This window comes from Crinia signifera, chromosome 8 (genome assembly GCF_055691185.1).
Source record: "Crinia signifera chromosome 8, ASM5569118v1, whole genome shotgun sequence".
In the NCBI taxonomy this organism is placed as follows: Eukaryota; Metazoa; Chordata; class Amphibia; order Anura; family Myobatrachidae; genus Crinia; species Crinia signifera.
In genome coordinates this window covers 150,928,206-150,944,392 of record NC_139224.1, presented here as the reverse complement: position 1 = coordinate 150,944,392, position 16,187 = coordinate 150,928,206, and the positions used below count along the sequence as shown (strand labels likewise).

Genomic DNA, 16,187 nt, shown 5'->3' with positions numbered 1-16,187 from the left:
CAGGAGGAAGAGACCGAAGTCTTACCATGAAGTGGGAGATTGTGAGCTTAGAAAGTGCAGTACTGGTTCTATTATGTCTGTGTATTTATTTATATGATTAACCTTTTCCTGACCACTTATCTTATTTAAATGTTTGAAACAGCCTGTACTATAGACTATCTGTACTGTTACATATTAATACTGTATTCCATACTTACTCCAATTCGCTGCAGAGTGGGAGATTTTGGATTATATTTGGAAACAAACCTCCTCCTCCCCCCCCCCCCCCCCCCCCAATCTAAAAATTTGTCACTGATGATTAGGCCTGCATGGTCAAAAGGTCGGAATGAAAAACGTATGGCTCACCATGCATTTGGGCATGGTCCCCGAGCGCATTATTCTCCCTCTATGCACACTGGGATGGTAAAGTCAGACCAAGTCGGTTAAAAACTAGAAAATCATGAAAAATTCATGTCGACCCTTTTCATGTTTCTACCTTTTGACTGTCGACCTAGACACCTAATGACCGCATACACTGCAACCTGACTCCTCCCGTTACTGTGATAACCCATACAAGTCACTACGCTGACCCCAGTGATGGTCACTGGTCCGGGAGGATAAAGTGCCGGTGCCAGGCAACAGAGGATTGAAGAGGCGGCAAGGTGTAAATAAGATGAAACAAGATTTCTATTTTGGATATTCAGAGTGTGTATTTGATGGAATTAATATGTAGTGTTCATTCTAGCACCCGCTAGCTTTGAAAACCCATGTAGTTCCTCTTCCCTGCCAGGGGTGTCACTGTCTGCCGTGGTGTTTCTAGCACATGTCTGGTTTGCATATCAGTGCTGATATAAAGACCACACTGGGATAAAAGCACTACAGCAGACAGCGACACCCCAGGCACGGAAGAGGAACTGCATGGGTTTTCAAAGCTAGCGGGTGCTAGAATGAACACTAAATATGTTTACATAATAGTGGAGACTAGATGCTTGTTCAGTTTTACATGCAATACATACTTAGTGTTCATTCTAGCACCCGCCATATTTGAAAACCCATGCAGTTCCTCTTCTGTGCCTGGGGTGTCGCTGTCTGCTGTAGTGCTTCTAACACAATGTGGTCTGTATATCAGCACTGATATGCAAGCCAGACATGTGCTAGAAACACCACAGCAGACAGCGACACCCCAGGCAGGGAAGAGGAACTGCATGGGTTTTCAAATATGGCGGGTGCTAGAATGAACACTACATATTAAATCAGGCATGTCCAACGTTGGCCCTCCAGATGATTTGAAACTACACATCCTAGCATGCTTTAGCATTTTCTAATGGCAAAACTGTGGCAAAGCATGCTGGGATGTGTAGTTTCACAACATCTGGAGGGCCAACCTTGGACATGCCTGTATTAAATGGACAAAATATGTCCTATACACAGCACAGGGCTCTCCAGGTGTTGTGGAATCACCAGGTCCAGCATTATGAGAGTATTAAGCTAGGTACACATATAAACAATCGTCGGGCCGTTCTTCCAATCTGGGGGCAAACGGCCGTTCGATTGTATAGGTGTGTACGCTGTCCCAATTGCTGCTGTGCGATCGATAAACGGCCAAAAACGCTCTTGGCCGTCCACGGTCGGTCGGTCGAAGGTTCTTTGCTGCTTAATATTTCATCCGACAGGACGGCTCCATATCGGAACAAAAGTGAAGTGTGTACGCATGTTCGATCGATATGCTTGACAGTTTGACAAAGCACGGTGGTATGCTGCATTATGAGAGACCCTGTAACCCTTTGCCTGCTGTTTTAACTAATGTGTGTTTAATGCCTCACTGCCCAACACTTTAGAGGCATCACTTTAAGACATTAATCAATGTTGAAGTTTTAATAGAGTGTGCTGGAAGCTCCTTGCAGGGCACCATAACACACTATTAAAACTTCAACATTGATTAATGTCTTAAAGTGATGCCTCTAAAGTGTTGGGCAGTGAGGCATTAAACACACATTAGTTAAAACAGCAGGCAAAGGGTTACAGGGTCTCTCATACTTCTTCTTGCGATTGTTTGGACGGGAGTACATGGGACGTCGCAAGTAAAATTGTACATATGTGTACGCGCAGAATGGTCGTATGTATTGGACGGTCGAACGTGTATTCGGTCGAACGAACGGTCGCAAGAAAAATGAAATTGTACATATGTGTACCCAGCTTTAGTTGAACAGCAAGAGAGCGTCAGGTTGCCAACTTTGGATTTGCCATGTAAATGATTGCCATTTATAAAAGAAAAGGGGAGGAGTCGCACAAAGTCTCGCACTTCCAGCTTCCCGCAGCCCTTATATTCGTCTCGTTATCTGCTATTGAAGAGAAATAAAGCTACATTCTAACATAAAACGCACGTGACAATGGTGCCGATCACCAGATGTGACACATGCAGCGGAAATGATTTTTAGAATTCATTCGGCTAAACTGATATTAATAATATATGAAAAGTTATCTGTCTGGAAACAATCAGATTCTGACTTTAGAAACGAGAGGATTTACAGTCTCCCAAGGTTCTTGCTATTGTAGAGCCCGCAACATAAGGCTTTTCTGTAATCAGAGAGAAGCCATAAAATATTTATTATATTGCACACATATTCCACTGCGCTGTACAGAGAATATTTTCAGTCACATCAGTCCCTGGTCCTTACCACAGACATTCTAGGGTTAACTTGTTGGGAGCCAAATAACCTACCATTATATTTTTGGATTGTGGGAGGAAACCGGAGTACCCAGAGTAAACCCACGCAAGCACGGGGAGAATATACAAACTCTGCACAGTTAGGGCCATGGTGGGAATCTAACCCATGACCTCAGTGCTGTGAGGCAGTAATGCTAACCATTACACCGTCCGTACTGCGCCATTACTTTCTTCTTGGCTGATGGCTATTTCTCTAAGGCCCCTTTCAAATGCTCTGGCTCCTTCAGGGCGGCAAAATCCCGCATGGCCAAGAAGCACATTGTACTTTACAGTGGAGGGGATGGCCACAGCCCGGCAGCCGTCCCTTCCAGTGGTGGGATCCGGCTGCAACCGGGCGGCCGGGCCGTGGCCGCCCCGTGTGAATGGACACATTTGTGTCCATTATTAACTGCTGCGTGCTTCCTGGCCGTGTGGGGTTTCGCTGCTCCGGCAGGAGCGTGTGAAATAGCCCTATAGGCGAAATTATACATTAAACAAACATTTGCTTGACATAAATCTCTGTAAACAAACATACAAACATAATGCAACACTTAATTAAAATAGATAGAAACTCAACAAACTTTTTCTCAGATAAGAACAATAACAGATGTGCTGTAGATTCTATTAGGTGTGCTATGGTAATGTGGCGTTACAACAGCGTGGAAAGGTGCCAGACATGTGGAATGTCACTCACTCACCCCTTACCTGCTCTATGAGAGATGACCCTTGCTCCTAACAGTCATCAAGCTACAGTTAGCTTTGAAATCCAGCCAATATAACCACTTTAATTATAACGCGCATTATTCAACTCAACAATACTTCTACAACGTAATGATTGAATTAACTGTTCTATAACTAAACAGAAAACAATAGATTTCTTCAGGTAAAGGTGCCCATAGGGCGGTTTCACACGCTACGGCTGACGCCAGGCGGCGAAAACCCGCATGGCCAAAAGCCGTGCCGTACACAGTGACAGTAGTCAATAATGGACAGGATTGTGTCCATTCACACGGTATGGTCACGGCCCAGCCGCCCGGTTGCAGCTGGCTGTCACCACTGGAAGGGATGGCTGCCGGGCTGTGGCCATCCCAACCATTGTAAACTTCTATGCACGGCACGGCTTCCTGGCCGTGCAGGGTTTTGCCGCCCAGCATCAGCCGGTGTGTGAGAAAGGGGCCATACATGGTGTGTTAGTACTAGATTGCATAGCACATAGTACAAAAAGGATACAATGTGTTACAGCACCATACTTTTTGTACTAGATATGATTCAATCTAGTACTAAAAGCACGGGCTGCGATGGCATGCCCACGGGAGCACTCATCGCACCGTGTATGGGCACCTTTACATCAAAGGAGTGTGTCAACACAGGATAAACATCCTAAATGGCAATGGGCGGGTGAGATCACCAGTCTCAGGACTTTGTGTGTGATTTTACTGATCCTAAAGAGTGTGAACATTACCCAAGACACTGCAAGATAGTCAACTAGACGGGATACGGTCTTTTGGTCTACAGCATGATGGTTGACAGTCATTAAGTCGACATGGGGAAGGTCGAAAGGTCATTAATTCAACAGTGTTTAGGTCAAAAGGTCAACATGGGGTTTTTCACAGTTTTTTGAGCCGACAGGCGGTATTTCATGCCCTACCATCCACTAGGGCGTGGTGGGAGAATAAAATGCCGAGTGCAGAGAGGGGATTCGGAAGACTTGAAACTGTGTCTATGTCGACTGTGTTGACATTCAAGTAAAAAAAAAATGTCGACCTTTTGATTGTCGAACTAACGACCTGTCGATCTAATGGTGTAGACCAAATGATCCGAACCTAACTAGACTGCAATCTCCAAAACCACAAAGCAATGCACGATTAAACAGATCTGCGATTATAAGCAGAGAATAAACGACTTCTGCTCTCAGCAGGGATGGACCAGCGACCCGACATGCAATATGTACTATTTTAGGCAAGTGCAGATAATTCATACAGATAATCACGTCTCAGAAACAAATAAATGAAATAATGACACGCATGCGACCTATACGGATGTTGACACAACTAATTGCATAGCTGATGAAACACTACTTGTGTCGGCCATTTCCGTGTTGATCTTTTGCTCGCGTCGACTTTGTGCAATGTGGACCTTTTGGGGAGACCTAGACACTGACAACGTTTTTATACCAGACCCATTTATTACACTGGTAAACCACAATGCTTCTAAAAACCTTGATGGAGGCTGCGGATTTTAAAAAACAGAAAAAAAACGCACGCACCAATCGGAACTTCTAAAAGTTCTCATACGATTTGCTGATTATCACACTTACAGCAGAGCAGACAGAAGTCAGGCCACCAATTACCACCTATGTTTCAGCCAAAAACAACAAAAAAGTTACAACAGTATTTAGTACAAAAAACTAAAAATATTGATAAAGAGGAGCAAACGTCAAGGGTGAAATGTAATAGGATGAGAGATTCAGAAAGTGAGAGATTTGGTAAGAAATCTCCAGGTTTTTTTTAAAGCGGCAATCATTTAGACTTCAAAATCAAACTGGTTTTTGCAGTGTAAATGATTGCTGCTTTAAAAAAACTGGAGATTTCTTACCAAATCTCTCACTTTCTGAATCTCTCATCCTATTACATTTCACCCCTAGTGTAAGTGGCCTAAAATGTGTTGTGCCTCATGTTACATTTTTGCTTAGCAAAAAAAAAAAAAAGTTTATTTCAGTCGAACTATCGTTTCCACTGCACCTCAACCAGAACTATGTCAGCACAAAACAGGACATGTAACCTGCAAACCTGCTGAATATTTTCTAACTAAAGCAAACCTGCTTTAGTTAGAAAATACTCAGCATTATTTACTATTAAACACCAGAGATACAATATATGTGGAACCACTTCATTTAAATCCTAAACAGATAATCTTTAAACCGCATTAATCAGTATGGGCAGTGCGGATGGTGTAATGGTTAGCATTACTGCCTCACAGCAGTGAGGTCATGGGTTCTAACCCCACCATGTGTTATATATACGGGGCAGTACGGATGGTGTAATGGTTATAGCATTACTGCCTCACAGCAGTGAGGTCATGGGTTCAATTCCCAACATGGCCCTAACTGTGCGGAGTTTGTATATTCTACCCGTACTTGCGCGGGTTTACTCCAGTTTCCACCCACAATCCAAAAATATACTGGTTGGCTAATTGGCTCCTAACAAATTAACCCTATGTGTGTGTGTATGTGTGTGTACATGTGGTAGGGAATATAGATTGTAAGCTCCACTGGGGCAGGGACTGATGTGACTGTTCAATTATACTCTGTAAAGCGCTGTGGAATATGTGCGCTATATAAGAAACTAAATAACCTACAGGGATCAATTCGGGAAGCTAACCCATCTGGTATGCGATCACTGGGTAGACAATGTCTGAGTCAAGAGTGACTAGGTCAACTGCATGACATGGTCGACATTGACAAGAGGCTGACACAAGCTTATGGACGACATAGACATGGTCAACATGAAAAAGGTTGTCATGAGTTTTTTTCAGTTTTTACATATTTTACTATTTAAATGGAAATAGAGTGGAAGTATAATAGTGTGCCGAGTGCAGTGAGGCACCGTGGTGCACTTAAGGTCCATACACACTGGGGGATTGTGCCCAGTGTGTATGGACAGCGATGATCACCATCATCGCTGGGGGGAAAGCCGCTCAGTGCATACACTGGGGGATAGTGCCCCGCATGTATGGACAGCGATGATCGCCATCATCGCTGGGGGGAAAGCCGCTCAGTGCATACACAATGAGCAGCTTTCCCCCTGCCCGGCGCCGTCAGCGAGGGGGCGGACGGCTTTGCAAAGCTGTCCTAAAGCCGCTCATCTGCTGGTATCACCAGCGAATGAGAAGCTTTCCTGGCAATGATGCGGGAGCTTTGAGCTGAAAACCGCTCAAACTTGCAGTTTTGAGCGGCTTTCAGCTCAAAGTCACCCAGTGTGTATGGGCCTTTATAGGGTGTCCATCTCAACATAGCACCGTGAAAAACTCATTTATTAACAGTTTCTTATATAGCGCACATATATTCCGCAGTGCTGTACACAGAGTATTAGTCACTGCCCCATTCACATCAGTCGCTGCCCCAGTGGAGCTTGCAATCTATATTTCCCACAACATGTACACACAGACATTCTTGGGTTAATTTTGTTGGAAGCCAATTAGCCTACCAGTATATTTTTGGTATGTGGGAGGAAACCCCAAACAAGTACAGGGAGAATATACAAACGCTGTACAGTTAGGGCCATGGTGAGTATCTAACCCATATCCCCAGTGCTGTGAGACAGTAATGCTAATCTTTACACCATCCGTAATGCCCAACTCATGTCGACTTTATTCATGTTGTGTTGTAAGTGTTGACCATTTCAAAGTGTTGACCTAGTCAAGGTCAACCATTATTGGAAAACCCTACTCCCCCCACCCTCCCCCCGTAGTTTGCATGGGACTTTAAACAAGTTAAAAAAAAAAACAATACACAAACTAAAAACTTTGAAATAAACAACCGACTTTGTTAATATGTACATTTGTTATTTTAATCCCCCCCCCCCCCCCCCAAAAAAATAATAATAAAAGAAACAGCGTAACTCTAAAGTAGTTACTGGTCCATATTGGTTTCCAAATAGATAGTGTTTCACATAGATCACATCAGCCGATAAAATTACTTTTCCTAACGATTATTGATCAGTGTATGGATATTAACAATAACCATTGACAGCTTTATAAAAACAATGGTCTGGATATAATTTGATTTAGATATCACACCTGTGCGATAAACGCAACAGTCATTCGACCGACTACGGACAGTGAATGCAGCTCATCTCCACACTCCATACATTGAGGCGCTTCAGTTATCAGCCAGACGCCGCTTTCCTCGTCTGTGCTGGTGGAACCATCACGCAGTATATGCCCAGTTCAGTTGAAGTCAATTCATACGTTGGAATTAAGCTAAAGTTGTGTACACACTAGATAAATTGTTAACCGATTTGTGATGTTGAGACAAATTACAACAACAAACCGTCCACGTTGTCTAGAGTGTATGCACTATAGCACACTCTAGTGCGCCATTCATCCCATTTTTCAGATACGAATGCAGTGGACCGATGGAACAGGATGATGGTCCATTGTTTATTACATTGGCTAGCATGTGCCGGCAATCTTGCATGGTCTGAACCGAAGGTAAGATCACCCCGCCCATCGGCAACATTGTACGTTTAGTAATAGTTAGTACCCAGCTTAAGTGGCCAGCAGTTCTTAAATTAATCCCCGCAACCAGACCCATGTATCCCCAACGGCAAACCGCATACATAACGCAGAGCATGATAAGAGCATGATAAATGGTAAAAATCTTAACATGGCTAATTAATTGACTAGGACCCAAGAGCTAAATTCCGGCTAAAGAATTGACTCGCCCTTTTAGGACGTTATTTTGGTGAGTGATGGATTTTAAGTTATAACAAAGTATAAAGTTGCACTGAAGGCATGTACTAAGCAGAGATACTGGCCCCCACAATCTGTAGGACTATGTAACCAGCAGCTGACCCTACACAGGCAACATACTAAACAACATACTATATATACACACATCAATGTAGATAGACAGCAGTGCCCCGAGGGATTGTGGGACGGCCAGTGCTTGGAGGAGTCAGCCGCTTAGGTGTGTGTCGCCCCCACGTGCCACTGGGTGCGGCCAACAGGACACAAGACTCTCAGGCGTGTGCCAAACCTCCCCGCCCTTATTGGCCGCGCCACCGGGGATTCAGCGCGCTGATTGGCTGTAGCCACAACTTCCCCGCAACTCCATTGGCCGGAGCCGGGCAGCTCCGCGACTGTTTGCATGGATCTATCCACATAGCGACAGGGTCAGGGGCTGGATAAGTAAACCCACCGCGCTAACCCCGGTGCAGTGCTCTCACCGTGTAGTAAGACAGCAGGCCGGCGTTGTAGTCTAACACAAACCAGCGATACTGCCAGCCCTTCATCACGTTCGTCCACTTACTGAGAGGACCCTCCATGATGGACGCCATCTTGGGATCGGTCGTGGAATAACACACAACATACGCGACGTCGTGCGTCACGGCGCGGGTGGGCGGGGAACAGCGCGTGGCTAGGGGCGCGGCCGCCTGGGAGCCGGGCGTGGCTCGGGACGTTACGCGCTGGTCCAGGCCGTTGCTAGGCGACGCAAGGATGCTGCGGGGACAGGAGGCGCTGGGGAATACCTGCGCATCCTTCTGACACCACACAGCAGTCTGTGCATAGACCGTAAGCTGTTGGCGGAGCTCCTTGTCCTCTAACTAGACATTGTATGCAGTGCTTACAAAGCATATTGTTCCTTGCTGGAATGCTGAGACTTGTAGTTGCACAGCAACTATAGAGCCCCAAGTTGCCTATACCTGCTTTATATTGACCATACACTAAGCACAGAAGTGTCACTAAGTAGAGAATGCCAAGAATAATAATTGACGCCTGTCTTCACTGCTTGGGGAAACCTATGACACTTTTGTGACATGCTGGGACTTGTAGTTCAATAGCAAAAGGAGAGCCAGATTGCTCATACTTGCTTTACGGTGATCATACACTAACTACAGATGTCCTCACTACCTGGAGAATGTCGATAATAATAAATGTTGCTTGTATGCAGTTTTTAGGAACACGTGTCGCCCACCTGTTTTTCTCTTTTTTTTTGGGGGGGGGGGGGGGGGGTTTGTGTGGGGTGCTGGGACTTGGAGTTTCACAATACCCTGGGAGGCCAGCGCATCTCTGGGACTGGTGATATTCACATCATAAAATAAGTTTCTGCTACAGCAAATCATGGTTATCATTAGTACACATGTGTATGTGACTGCCTTCTGTCTGCAATACAGTATGGCTGGTGAGCTGTACGGCCAGAGAAAATAATGCTAGTTTATTACAACTTTTAAAGAGTGTTTACGTTGCCCATAGCAACCAATTCAGCCAACATCTATTAATTATCAGTTACATTATATAACTGGGGTAGGCAACTTGTCAATACAGCTGCTGTGGAACTACACTTCTCACCATGCCCTACCGCTATTCATCATGCATTAACAGCAAAACTATGGCAGGACATTCTAGGCTGTGTAGTTCCACAGCATCTGCAGTGTCACAGGTTGCCTACTCCTGTTCTATAAAATGACAGGTAGAAGCTAAGTGGATGCTGTGGGCAACATTTTTACATCTCTCCCTGCATCACCTGCAATGATACTTACTTCTTCTCCCCATCACATCTTGTCATCCAAGCATGTGGTCTGCTCTGATTGGCTGTTGGAATCCCCATCTGTCCAATAGCAGAAAGACATCTGTTTGAGAACTAGTTTGAGGAGTAGGATCTGTTTGCAGGTAGTGTCACCTGGATCCTGCACATCACCTGCCTGATAACCTGGGGCTTTCTCTGTTCTGTCTGGTACATCCATACAAGTAAGTCATCCTCCCTGCTAAATGGGAAAGAATGTTTGCTCTATAAACTCAACACTATCTCTAAATTCTTGTGCACCATAATTCTTTGTATATAATTTTACCTCTATATAATACATATTTCTTTACGTACTGTATAGTGTACACTGCTGCCTATAATGTATTTTGCATTCTCTAAATATAATGAAGAAGCTTTATGTTAGCAGTAAAATAATACTTTTTCTCTCTCTATAGATACACACACACACACACACACACACACACACATATACTAATTGCCATTGTTGCTTTAGCAAACCTATGTGCAGTTTATTTCTGCAATGTGGTTCCTTTATATTGTGCACTTTACCATTAAATTGATCATATCTTATTCTATCAACATACAGTACTGCCTAGGATTTTCATAGCACAAATTAATTTCCATGCTACACTATGTCAAGGGTGGTCAAGATGTACTACCAACAGTCCATGTTTTCCAGGCCATCTGTGGATCTGTAGAATGTGTTAGTAAAGCCCCGTACACACGGGGGAGATATATTGCTCAGTTTCTCCTTTTCATCAGCGACCAGAGATGGTCACTGATGAAAGGGAACCTTTGCCTGGGGGAGCCGCAGAGGTAAACCAGCTGGTCGCAGGAGCAAGCTCCTGCGACCAGCGATTAGAACGGGGCTGAAAACAGGAGCGCGCACCCGGCGATTTATCGCCGGGGCACACTCCCATCACTGGCAATATGGTCACCAGCGACCATATATCCAGCGATTTCAGCCCCTATCACCCCCGTGTGTACACAGCTTTAGGAATGAATGCAGAAAATTTGAAAGTTAGTAATGGCTTCACCTGTGCAGCAGCTAGGTGTTCTGAAGACTGTGAACTGTTGGTAGATCATCTTTATGAGCAATTTGGCCATTCCTGGTCTATATAATTGTAACCCTGACTAAGGGTTCATTGTAAACCCTTACCAGGGTTACATAATACTCATATACCTCTATATTGTATGAATTATCTCTATAATGTTATATTATCCCCTATTTTTTTATAATTCGGTAATCCTTTCATAAAAGCAAATTCTCTCTCTAATGGACAAAACCATGTGCACTGCGGGGGGGGGGGGGAAGTAACATGCTGAGAGAGTTATTTTGGGTGGGGTTTGTACTTCAAATTGATATCTATATTGCAAACATAAAGAAACCAGTATTTACCCTGCACAGAAACAAAATAACTCCCCCAAATCTAACTCTCTCTGCACATTACATCTGATAGAAAAATCAGTATACCTATTATTTTGACATGCTTATATAGCACAACATACTCTGCAATACAGTAATAAAACAAGACTGGTTACAAGCAAACTAGCAGAGGTTTGCAATATTTTAATCAATATAAGAGAATATCTGTAGAAAATACATTACCAGATTATTATTTGGACAGGTAACTTGGGGAGGGAGGTTGGGGATTCATATAGAACCACAAATTGAGAAACTCTTAGAAATATTTTAATAGTGTCCAAATTAAGGAATGCATAAACCAAAAATGCAAATTAATTAAATAGTTATTGATGCTATTTACAAGTGTATACATAAACATTAAGGCCCTTATTCTGGTTCACTCGCAAAGGCAAATTCCTTCTCAAATGGACAAAACCATGTGCACTGCAGGTGGGGCAGATGTAACATGTGCAGAGAGCTGTAGATTTGGGTGAGTTCTTTTGTTTCTGTGCAGGGAAAATACTGACTGCTTTATTTTTACACTGCAATATAAATCTCACTTTGAAGTAATACCACACCCAAATCGAATTCTCTCTGCCCGTGTTACATCTGCCCCCCTTGCAGTGCACATGGTTTTTCCATTTGAGAAGGAATTTGCCTTTGCAAGTGAACCAGAATATGGGCCTAAATGTGTATACTCTTCGGAGTAGGGATGCTAATCCTGAGGCATTTTTTTTTTTAAATTCTGGAATTCGGGATTAAAAATGCCCGATCCTGGAATTGGCTTCCCTAATTAAAAAAAAATGACTTGCATATTTACCTTTATGGTGCGGGCGGCGGCTGGGAGCCAGGCCGAGGAACTGGAGGCACGTCTGGGAGCTGGGCAGTATCTACTTCTTCACTGCTTTCATCAGGAGTTTAGTATTTTAACCTATAATTTATTTTTTTGTTGGAATGGAGGCAGCCATTTTGTAAGCATGACCAGTATTCACCCTGTTAATACAATAGTAACTATTGACTTCACTAAGGCATGATGCACAAAATGTCTGCTTCCATTGTGTGAGGGATGCGGCTACACTCTAACCCCCAATTTATTTTGTCTCCTAACAGCACCGTTTGCTAACATCTGGAACCCAGAACACTCCTTTCCAGAGATGAGGTGGCTGTTATTGGCAGCTGCTGTCCTGGTGGTGTCTGCAGACCCCATTATATATTTTCGCGAACAGTTTGAAGATGGGGGTAAGAGACTTTATTCATTATTCCTTCTCTGCCTCTAAATAAAAGCTGAAACGAGCCGCCTTCAAGTAAAAATGTTGGACATTTTGCCAATTAGTCAGTCTGATACTCCCTCCCCCCTCATTTACACACACCCAGGTATGTCTATATGCACTACATGCATGTAATAAGAGGTGGTGAGCATTTGCAACAGGCTTGCCTACCCTCCTGGAATGGCCGGGAGCCTCCCGGAAATCGTGTCCTACTCCCGGTCCACCGGGAAGGTGGGCAAGTCTCCCGCTTTCTAGAGATAGCCCCCGCTCCCCCTTGCCCGCTGGTTTAATTACCTGAAATCGCGGGTAGGGATGGCCATCGACCATCGATGATTCAAAATCAGCGATGGTTCATGGCTGATGTCGAATACGTTTGCCATCGATGGGGGAGAACCAGATGGTTTCCCTCCATCGATGGAATAGCAAAACGACGATTTGCTTTTTTTTTTTCAAAGTGCCTGGACACGGAGCATAGCTCTGCCCTCCAACACCCGAGAAGCCCCGCCCCCGTGTTATGATTGGCCCACAAGCCAGTCAAACACAATGGATGACCATCGATATGTAACAATATCGATGGACATCCATTGCATAGTTAAGCACTATCGATGGCCAGTTGCAGAATTGCCATCGATGGCAATGGCAACGATGCCATCCCTAATCGTGGGTCTGTGGAGAGGGGCAGGGCTAAAATTACGCTGTATTTCGCGTCATTTAAGCCCCGCCCCCTCTCAGCGGCCCGCGAATCACATCGTTTTCTGGCATGGGGCGGGGCCAAGTGATGTCAGTCTTGCTCCCGCCCCCCCCCCTGACGTGTTGCCTCTCCGGGCTTCTCCCGGAGAGGTGAAATTGAAAGTAGGCAAGTATGATTTTCAAAGAAATGCAAAACTTTTTGTAAATTTTTATATTCTGTTAATCATTATTGATCTATTATACCCAAACTATATTTGCAATGATTTTGTAAAAGATGAATGCGTATATATGTGGTCATTTTTGTATTCTACCCTTGGGCAGTCAATAGGTGCTCTCAGAAAAAAATAATGTACAGTATGGAGCCAACAAATGCCCCCACTTTTACATCCTGTATGCTGTTCTGGCGTTATGCAGTAGTGCAGAACATTTAACAAACCAATAACTATAATTGTTCCGATCCCATATGTATCAGGTGTTCCCTACACCTTACTGCATCAGATATTTATCCTTTATAAATAAAGGCTGATAATATTAGGGCAGCACAGTACCATCAGCCTATAACCACGCTGCCTTATTGTGCTCTGCGTGAATCTTTAGAATATACATCTGATGATCACATGACCGCCCTAGGTGAATGTACTGTAATATGCTGGTTCATTACGTTAAAAGGGAGAATATCATTGATCTAGGAGGCTGAAGGTAAATCTTAAGGCCCCCAATTTCCCTCCCTTGATCTATACATCATCAGAGAAGGGTTGATATGGCCACTAGGTCAACACATTTAGGTCAACATGCATTGGGTCGACCACTGAAGGTCCACAGGGCTTAGGTTGACACCTGAAATGTCGAATTGGCCAAGGTCGACATGGTTGGAAGGTCAACGCAAGCATTATGTCGACAATGGCAAGGTTGACAGTCAAAAGGTCGACGAGTTTTTCACTTTTTTTAGCCAACAGGCGGTATTTCATGCCCTGCCATCCACTATGGCAGGGGCGGGCTGGGCCGGGGGGCAGGGTGCAATGTGCCCCCCCGGGCCGCTTACCCAGTTACTGTCTGCGGGCCGCGATGCATTAATGTCCACCTCCTCCAGCGCTGGCTGCGGCTTCCAGAAAACGGCCGCGGCTACAGGAAGATGGCCACCGGCTCCCTGCACTGAGGACATGTCCTCAGTGCAGGGGGCCGGCGCCCATTTTTCTGTAGCCACGGCCGTGTTCTGGAACTTCTCGAAGCCGCGGCCAGCGCAGGAGGGCATGTGTTGGGTGACTGTCATGGAGCCCTGCACTGTCAGGAGCCCTGCACTGAGGACATGACATTGTATAGGGGGGTTGAAATGCGCACTCTATGAAGGTGACCCACTGTGAGGAGGTCCCTCCTGTCAGAACCCTGTCAGTACCCAAAATATGATAATGACACTTGTGTATGTGAAGCACACAAATACATTTATTGTACACAAGGATATACAATAGTGCTCAGCTAGACAGAGGTGCACTGCGGTGGGGACGGGACGCCAGGTACTGTTCCATTGGTACAGTCACCACAGTGACTACACCAACCCTGGTCTCCCCCTGCCCTGCACAGACCCCCGACACCCAGGTCGCAACACCATGACCCACAACACCCCCCCCCCCCCATCACCATATCCCCACCCACCCACTAGCAATACAGGACTTTGATGGCAAAGCACTATTGTATATCCTTGTGTGCAATAAATGTATTTGTGTGCATCACATATACAAGTGTCATTATCATATTTTGGGTACAGACAGGATTCTGACAAGAGGGACCTCCTCACAATGGGTCACCTTCACAGAGTGCGCATTTCAACCCCCCTATACCCCCCCAACCCACTTGCGGCAGTATTCTATTTTTCCCGGGGGGGGGGGGGGTTGTTATGGGCCAGTGCTCTGGACTTGCCCCCTAGGCTAAAAGTTGCCAGCCAGCCCTTGCACTATGGCATGGTGGGAGAATAGAATAGTGTGCCGAGCACAGCGTGGCACTGTGCCCAGTGAGGGGACGCGGTACATTTAGACGGTGTCCATGTTGACTTTGTCGGCATTCGTGACAAAAAAGTGAAGAACTCACGTGTCGACATTTTGTTTGTTGCCACTGTCGACATAATGCTTCTGTCGACCTTCCAACCCTGTCGTTCTTAACCATGTCGACCTATTTCAGGCGTCGAACTAAGTACGGTCGACCTTCAGTGTCCAGCAGCAAATACTGTACTGAATTGGGAACCCCCTGTTGTACTCACAGGTCAGCAGCGAAGACAAATATAACGTGTGTGTATATATATATATATATATATATATATATATATATCGTACAATATCTCTAGAATTTGCGCTGAATCCCCTACTAGAGGGACACCAACACCAATATCACAGACAATAGTGTTATATAGCGCCCTTATACAATTTACTAGGTGATTCCTGTCTTTCCATAACTTTATAAGACCATAATCGACATAAGTATTTTTCAAATAAAAAACATTTATTTAAAACATTTAAAACAAATCAAACTTTGTCTTGAGATTGAATCTTGTATCAGAATTTCTTTAGATTATGGATCACAATAGAAACCCGACGCGTTTCGTCTCTTTATGAGACTTCATCAGGGATGTTTATATACAATAGATCTTTAAGGATCTTTTTTTATCACAAAGCTGTACTGAAATTTCAATATTTCATTTGTGACTGGTCCACATAGGGGCCTTAAATCCTTTTACTACAAGATGAAATGCATAGACATAAATATATGGATCTGAGTATATTTTTAATCAAAATAAGTAAAGATTGGAAATACCTGTAGTTGGTACTTTAGGGCTACCCGTGTTTAAATAGGTGCCTTATTTTTCTTATGACTCCATATATA

The 16,187-nt window shown here is 44.5% G+C and overlaps 2 protein-coding genes across 9 annotated transcripts in view; one reads left to right on the top strand and one right to left on the bottom strand.

Moving 5' to 3' along the window:
• OSBPL9 (oxysterol binding protein like 9) overlaps positions 1 to 8,792 on the bottom strand; it is a 139,856-nt gene extending 131,064 nt beyond the window's left edge. For 2 of the 3 annotated variants that reach the window (XM_083157386.1, XM_083157387.1), the window contains exon 1: positions 8,635 to 8,788. In XM_083157386.1, coding sequence (XP_083013512.1) covers positions 8,635 to 8,745 — 111 coding nt within the window. In that variant the 5' untranslated portion in view covers positions 8,746 to 8,788. Of the gene's footprint in view, positions 1 to 8,634 lie in introns of all 3 variants that reach the window. The other variant, XM_083157388.1, reaches the window with a different exon arrangement.
• Positions 1 to 16,187, top strand: part of LOC146026592 (calreticulin-like) — a 77,644-nt gene that overhangs the window by 16,053 nt on the left and 45,404 nt on the right. The window contains exons 1-3 of one of the 6 annotated variants that reach the window (XM_083157395.1): positions 8,523 to 8,580; positions 9,980 to 10,156; positions 12,469 to 12,597. In XM_083157395.1, coding sequence (XP_083013521.1) covers positions 12,513 to 12,597 — 85 coding nt within the window. In that variant the 5' untranslated portion in view covers positions 8,523 to 8,580; positions 9,980 to 10,156; positions 12,469 to 12,512. Of the gene's footprint in view, positions 1 to 8,522; positions 8,620 to 8,865; positions 9,022 to 9,979; positions 10,157 to 12,468; positions 12,598 to 16,187 lie in introns of those variants that run through there. The other 5 variants (XM_083157394.1, XM_083157393.1, XM_083157392.1 and 2 more) reach the window with 5 other exon arrangements.